Source organism: Herpailurus yagouaroundi, unplaced genomic scaffold (genome assembly GCF_014898765.1).
Source record: "Herpailurus yagouaroundi ecotype Mexico unplaced genomic scaffold, PumYag 44678, whole genome shotgun sequence".
Taxonomy (NCBI): Eukaryota; Metazoa; Chordata; class Mammalia; order Carnivora; family Felidae; genus Herpailurus; species Herpailurus yagouaroundi.
In genome coordinates this window covers 1-7781 of record NW_024413322.1, presented here as the reverse complement: position 1 = coordinate 7781, position 7781 = coordinate 1, and the positions used below count along the sequence as shown (strand labels likewise).

Here is a 7781-nt window from a genome sequence, read left to right as displayed (position 1 = left end):
GAGTGTTAAAGAGGGCCTGCAGTGTTTTAGGACTTGTCTCTTTTATTCGTCCAATTACAGCTTTCTCTCCATTATCTTTAATAAAGGCCTCAATTTATATGCTGCCTTCCTTGGTGAACATTATGTAGTAGTCACTATCAGATCTCTCAAGTGAGGAGAGGAAGGGTGACTGCCATAGTTAGCCAAGTAGGCACAATGATGACAGGAAGGATATTCCAAACAGAGGATGGCAGTATATACTGTAAAGCAATTTTATGGCAGTACATACTCTGGGGAGTAAAACTCTTAGGTGGGCAATTCCATTATTATATCCAACATGAGTAATATGGGCAGAGTTTGGTTACCTAGCAGATATTAAGCTTAGAAACAATATATATTTTGGATTTTAAATTTTTATTCACCTCCATATAACAGCATATATAAAATGTTGCACAGACAAAAATCATTTCTGAAATTTGGTAACTCTTTTGGGATTGGCACAGATTACAGACTTGAAAAAAAAGCCATGGTGGAAAAATTTTCATCTCTAAGGGTAGATTTGGTACGGAGATAGCTAAAAGTCACTTGAGACGAAGTCTGGTGAAATCAGGTGGGTAATAACCTGAACATAATTTTTAGTGAAATAAGCATGTAAAAGAATGACCTAATTTACTGTTAGAGTAAGTATCTATAGCTTCACAACATGCCACCCTTAAAAGAAACAAAGGTTACTGAGATAAGGTAAGTACTTAAAGTTTTGTTTGGGGCATAAATGTTAAGTATCTGATTTTGTGATAGAGGGAAAATGGGCATAGCTAAGGGAAAAATACAAAATATTCAGCTTCTTTGGAGGCCAGGTAATAAGGCTTCCATCAACCTGCTATGGCTTCAGGAGGGTAAGCAGCTTTTCTATCAAGTGTGGATTGGTAGCCTTGCTTGATTCAAATGAGTGATTTCAGCTGTTAGGAAGCAGGAAATGGTGCTGGATTACAAAGAGACAACCAAAACTAACACAAACACACATAGGCTTCCTGGTATGTAAATTCTTTTTGAGGTTAGAGATCTCCTTTTACAGAATTTAGTACATAACAGATTCAAAGACCAAACTTTTTGACCTCCCAATATTAAATAACTAAATGTGCAAAAGAATCACCATTAAATAGGACATCAAAAGCTATACATTTTCTATGAAACAATATGTGCACAGATTTTCAAAGCTGTGAAAATGCAATAAAGAGCACAACACATTTTGGTCACTTTATTAAATGACATTAAATAGTTTAAGTTTCAACTACTAAACAGCACTTTGAATGGTGAAAACACAGATAGTATTATTGTCATACTTGAATGCTTTTCTTTAAAAACACAATTCCAGTCCTTATATATATTACAAAACAGCCTTAAAGGAAGAAGTGACATCTTTTCTACAGTACTTAAGATACTCAATACGAAACTGAAAAGCAGTCTAAACAGAAACAAAGGCAAGTCTTCACAGCTGTATGATTTCAGCAGCCAAAGCTGGATGATGGACTGAAACATTACTATACAACTGGGACAAAACATATACAATATCACAATACTAAGCAAAAACGCTTTACACCCAAAGAAATAAAACAGGTTACAAAATGTGGAGAATTTAGCAGGCAAAACTGTTATTACAAGCAACATTTTAAATCGTCATTTTTTAAGCCATTGCAACTATTTAAAACATCTAAAACAAATAGAAAAATGAGCCTTTTAGTATCTTAATTGATGTGATTTTGTCTTTAAATATTTGTTAAAGCTTGATGTTATACTCAAAGTACATATTATGTAGCTAAAATGTCAAGTGAGAAGAGTGTATGCAAAGTGGTCCAAGTTTTATTTCAAACTCTTAGTTCCAATTAATCCTTTCTATGTATTACTCAAGTCATAGTTTCATCCATGGTGAAAAAGGTTTAGAAGGTTGCCTAAAATTTTTACATCCATGTCTTTGAGCAAGTAATCAGACCATGTTGAAAGTTCTCAGGTCTAGTAAATCAGGTTTAAAGTATTCTGGACTTGCAGAAATACCAACTGACAACAGCTGGCCATTGTGTACTGCCTTTAAATACTTCTCATAAATCTTGTCCTTTTCATTCTTCTAAAGTAAAAACATATCTCCCCCATCCCAATTAAATAAACTTGATTATATGGCTGGCACAATATCCAAATATATGGAATTTGTTAGTGATACTCACCATGGTAAAGTGGGAGGGGGGATGGAGTGAATCCACCTAACCTCACAAATTCTGTATCACAAACCTTAGTGCTCTTGGATGTTTACCACTAGTTCTTTCATGATAAAAATGGAAATCTCTTAATCATCTAAATAACTCAAAACAGTTCTAGCTAATGTTAAACTCATTCTAATCCAGTGATACCTAGAGCAATTCCACCACCCAACTTTCATTTTTTATGTAATTTTTTAGCTATTTCCACTACCTGTTACATCACCATCTCAAAAATAGTTTTGCCATGTTGAGTTGACTCCCATAGTCTAACAATCTTTTTCTTCAAGGAACTCAAGCAACCAAATTGTACATGAATAAACTCATAGGTCATTTTATAGGCTTGGATTAAGAAAAACAACATTGTAATGGTTTTCTAGTAAAAGTTCATAAAAGGGTAGTAGATGAATTTTGATCCTAAAACTGCCTCATGGATCTAAACTAAAAAAAAATCAAACTTTGAAATGTAAGTTATTTAAAATAACATAGGAAAGTTGAGGGAAAAGAACATAGGGTGACAGAAAAGAGGAAGAGCATAGAAGCCAGTGATCCTTATCTTTCGGAGGAATTATTTCACAATACTGACAGTACTGGGAATTATTAAAGCACATTCCTCATGTGAACTTAAGAAGTCAGCAATGGTTCTGCCATTTTGATATTTATAGAACAGGGTGTGACCCTACAACCACACCATCATCCTTAACCTCCTAAAATGCTAGAACTTGATTTTGTTAGTCCACATCCCACTGCCAGCAACAGGATGAAGCACTAGCACTGGCACCAAGCAGTTAGGAGGTGTGCTTTATATTAGTGCCAGGAGCGAGAAAATTCATGTGTGGGAGATAATCCACAACCCTGAAATTTTACCAGTAATTATTTAAGCACATATAAGTGAAAATAAAAAATGGCCGAAAGACTAAAGAAGAAAAAGGAATTCTCTTCTTAGGCTATACTTAAGGCTGTTTATACAATGCTAAGATAACTGCAAGACTCCTCCAAGTTTTCGAGCAGTAGTATTTGAGAATATTGCACACAATTCTGTGTCAAAGATAACCCTTAGTTTCTAACTTTCAGTCACGGAGATGATAACAGCAGGAGCCGAGTTGCAGACTTCAGTCAAAAGAACATTAAAACCATTTCAATCACTTTAATAAAGAAATGGATTAAGTACAAAAGTATTTTATAACTTGAGGAATCAACTCTAAGAACTCAGCTGTGTATTTTTATATGTAAAGAACGAATATATAAATCTGTATTCTTTGCTAAATTCATTAATTTTATGACAATTTTATGGTCGCTAAAAGCAGGCATAAAAATTTAGAGAGGAAATCTGTGGAGTTGTTACTGTTATGGAAGGACTTGTTTTCACTGAAAACAATTTGAAATATCTTCTGTACTCAATGTGTGTAAGAAGATTCTAGGCAACATCACTGACAAATGTCAGGAAAAAATGGTATGCCCTATTAAAAAAAATTAAAACTAATATGGAAGATTGGCATTTAAGGGGACCAAACTATTTATACAGTTGAGTTCTGTTAAGTCATTGATTCCTAAAAAAATAAAAGATCTTTCTATGATTTTAACAATCCATTTAAGCTTAGTGCAAAATCACATTGATTTCCCTTGGGAAGGTCCTGGATTTTTGCTTCTCATTGGGGGTGGTGCACGTTGCAATGGTGGTGGCTGCATACCACCAGCTACTGACTGATACATTCCTCTCATATCAATTTGCTGGTAGTTAGAAGGATTCATGATTAAATTTGGAGGCTTTGGCATCATGAGGTGACCCAGTGTTGCTTGTTGATAAGTCATTTGTTGTTGTTGCTGCTGATTGTACTGCTGCTGGAGCCTTCGGTTCATAAGTATTCGCTGAACACAGCTGATTAACTAAAGAGAGAAAAGGGAGTGCATGTTACAAGTGCATGACCTGTCACAAAGAGGCAAATATCAAGTTTTAAGTTAAAATCAATTTGTTAAGGGTGTACCATATCAAAAGGAAAACACATTATTGTTATCACCATTACTAATTTGAGGCATTCACAAGACCATTACTGTAGAAACCAGTTAGTAACACCATTTAGGGCTAAATTTTCTTAATGACTTGACTACTGTATTGCAAGCAGCATTTAGGTTAGTTGCCATAGTAACTGTCCTGCGCTATGATTAGTTTCAAGTATTAGTTACAGCACTTTTTGTCAAGTCTCATTTCTTGTTCATTCTTCTGAATATTTCACATAATGACAGACAAACATTTTTAGTGACAAACACCAAAGGGGAAAAGTACTTGCAGTGGGAATAATTCCTACCTGGACTATCTCAAATTTCCTAAGATAATCTGAAATCAATAATTCTACAGTGCTTTCTAAGTAAAATTCATGCCACAGAAATTGATTCCCTGGAGTCAAGAGTTGAAATTTCCCACTGAAAGGCAGATGGCTGGCAAACAACTATGCTGGGAAAAAAACGATCAAAGGTCCTGGAATATGCTAGCCTTTTAAAGAATTAAATAATTTATTTATTTATTTATTTAAAAAAAATTTTTTTTTCAACGTTTATTTATTTTTGGGACAGAGAGAGACAGAGCATGAACGGGCGAGGGGCTCGAACTCACGGACCGCGAGATCGTGACCTGGCTGAAGTCGGACGCTTAACCGACTGCGCCACCCAGGCGCCCCAAGAATTAAATAATTTAATAGGAACTGGTGACATATATCATCTATAGCTCCACTGTTTTTTTTTTACTCTCAAATATATTAAAAAGTATACTTATTTTGGGAAGGTGTTTAAAAATGGTAAATATGGTAAATATGGTAAAAGTTTGGCAAAAATTCCTTTTTAAAAAAAATTTTTTTTAATGTTTATTTATTTTTGAGACAGAGACAGAGCATGAACGAGGGAGGGTCAGAGAGAGAGAGGGAGACACAGAATCCGAAGCAGGCTCCAGGCTCTGAGCTGTCAGCACAGAGCCCGACGCGGGGCTTGAATGCACGCACCATGATATAATGACCTGAGCTGAAGTTGGACACCCAACTGACAGCCACCCAGGCGCCCCTGGCAAAAATTCCTTTTTAAATGTCCAGACTACATAAAATATAAAATTATGTGAAAGAGATCCTACATAATCTTCAAGTAGACCCACTTGGGAAGTTGTTGCTCTTCTATAATCTGGTAACCAAGATATTACACCTTTACTTGACATTATTAGGTTTTCTGACAATACTTCTTCCAGGAACAACCAATGACCAGCCAGCCAGCCATATGAGGAAGGGACGGTTATTGACATAGATGTCACACAAACCCATTATTATGAATTCAAGAAAATTGGACATAACTTAGAAATAGTCAAACTCTTACCATTTGTTGTTTTGTCAATACATCATTGTAGATTGCTTCTCTTCGTTTAACATCAAGCTCCTGACTGGCTTGTCTACTTAATGCTAACGCCTGTACTTGGGCCTCTGAGAGATTCATGTTTTCTTTCCACTAAAAGAAAAAGGTTCTATTTACTCCTTATTGCAATACACTGAGGAAAAATAATTAAGGTACTTAAAAATATTCAGGATTTTAGAAGTTTTTTTTTCTCTCTCCTTTATTCTTTTCTAAAGAAAACAAGGATGTAAAAAGCAAGGCACTAAGTTATCCACCGTTGTACAAGGTTTGGCTATCTCTGGAGTGAAACAACTTGGATTTAATTGGTGCAACAGATAAAACTTGTTTATGTAAACAACACATACATTTCTATGACTGACTGATTTCCCATTTCTTAGATATTACCCATTTCTCATTTGTGCCAGCTTTTAGGTAAAATTGCTGAATTATAGCTTGACACTATTATCCAGTTTACGAGCATTTTACTATTGCCAATAAAGATATAAGAATTATGCGGTTTTCCCCACAGAAGGAGTGAAGCAAACAACAATTAAAAATTAAAACAAATTAGGGGAGGGACAATAATTGCAAGTTGGAGTAAGACAACTGCCAATTAACTTACTACAGCTGAAATTATATCTTCAAGAGGCTGAATCCTCACTGCCGTCACACTGTTCGTTGCTTCCACAACCTTTTCTCTTCCTTGATTAATGAGGTCCTAGAAGAATAGAAGAAATCTTACATAGGGCATATAAAAGATGGCCTGGTTGTAAAGTATAAGGATCCTTCCTCTTGCCAATTGATAGCACTTGTTTTCTTTGTAAATGTTTATTTATTTATTTGTTTGGGGGGGGGGGCAGAGAAAGAGGGAGAGAATCCCAAGCAGACTCTGCACTGTCAGCACAGAGCCCAACTTGGGGCTCAATCTCCTGAACCATGAGATCATGACCTGAGCCCAAATCAAGAGTCAGGCGCTTAAATGACTGAGCCACCCAGGCACCCCTTTTATATAGCATTTGGTTTTAAAACTCTTCAAATAATTGAAAAGCAGAAAACTGCAGCATCAATAAAGTGGGTAAAACGCATCAGTGAGGGTCTTGTTAGGAAGATAAAAGTTTGGGTTTGCACCAGTAATTTATAAATTTAAATACATTTTAAAAAGGAAACAACAGTTTCAATTAAGTTATTACATTATTGGTATAATAAAACCTAATCTTTCTTATTTAATTCATAATTGACTCTTAAGTAATTATTTCATACTGAACATTATCATATACTTAATGCTGCATCTACATTGCATCACAATGTAAATTAATGTATTCTATTTTCAAACATTAAGTTAATTTGTTTATTCAAAATATTTTATAACTGAAGAAAGTTCTATTTCCCCAGGTAATCAGCTGCCTATTGTTCCTTAATTAAAACAATTCAAACAACATTAATTCAAGGCCTAATTCTCTTGTGCTCTGAACAAATCACATTCTACCATACTATGTTGGTTCAAAAGGGTCAACAAATAAAAGAAAAATTTCTTGGTCTATTCAGAGGTAATCTTTTGGAGAATGTGATATTCCTGCATAGGGAACCCTCAACAACAGGCACTTGAAATTGCCTTTAATTGAAGTTAAACTAATTTTATACTTCACAACTTACCTCCAGCTGTTGATTACTCATTGCTGACAGGGCTCCCAAATTGAAAGGAATATAAGGAGTTTGAGAGTTGAAACTGACAGGGGGTAAATTGGTCCCAGTTGGTATGTTGAAACGCATGGTCAGTCCCTAAAAACAAAAAATTAGAGGAGAGGAGGGAAGACGGCGGCGTAGGAGGACGCTGGGCTCACTGCACGTGCTGCTGATCACTTAGATTCCACCTACACCTGCCTAAATAACCCAGAAAACCACCAGAGGATTAGCAGAACGGAATCGCCGGAGCCAAGCCCAGACGAGAGGCCCACGGAAGAGGCTAGGAAGGGCGGTGAGGCGGTGCGCGCTCCACGGACTGGCGGGAGGGAGCCTGGGCGGAGGGGCGGCTCGCCGGCCAAGCAGAGCCCCCGAGTCTGGCTTGCAAAAAGCGGAGGGGCCTGACGGACTGTGTTCCGACAGCAAGCGCGACTTAGCGGCTGGGAGGTCATAAGTTAACAGCTCTGCTCAGAAAGCGGGAAGGCTGGAGGACAAAGGGAAGGA

At 36.5% G+C, this 7781-nt stretch overlaps 1 protein-coding gene across 1 annotated transcript; it reads right to left on the bottom strand.

Moving 5' to 3' along the window:
- Window positions 1-376: 376 nt before the first annotated feature.
- LOC121024059 (transcriptional regulator ATRX-like) lies at window positions 377-7387 on the bottom strand. Its single transcript, XM_040466379.1, has 4 exons — window positions 7251-7387; window positions 6220-6315; window positions 5583-5711; window positions 377-4115 (listed from the first exon to the last, which is right to left on the bottom strand). The coding sequence occupies exons 1-4, from the start codon at window positions 7365-7367 to the stop codon at window positions 3837-3839; spliced, it is 621 nt and encodes a 206-aa protein (XP_040322313.1). The 5' UTR covers window positions 7368-7387; the 3' UTR covers window positions 377-3836.
- Window positions 7388-7781: the final 394 nt, after the last annotated feature.

Excerpts from the sequence above, each read along its gene's own strand:
- LOC121024059 (XM_040466379.1), bottom strand. The coding sequence starts at position 7,367 with ATGCGTTTCAACATACCAACTGGGACCAATTTACCCCCTGTCAGTTTC. Across the intron at positions 5,712-6,219 it reads AAGATATAATTTCAGCTGTA|TGGAAAGAAAACATGAATCT; the intron begins GTAAGTTAATTG and ends TTTTTCTTTTAG. Across the intron at positions 4,116-5,582 it reads TATTGACAAAACAACAAATG|TTAATCAGCTGTGTTCAGCG; the intron begins GTAAGAGTTTGA and ends TTCTCTCTTTAG.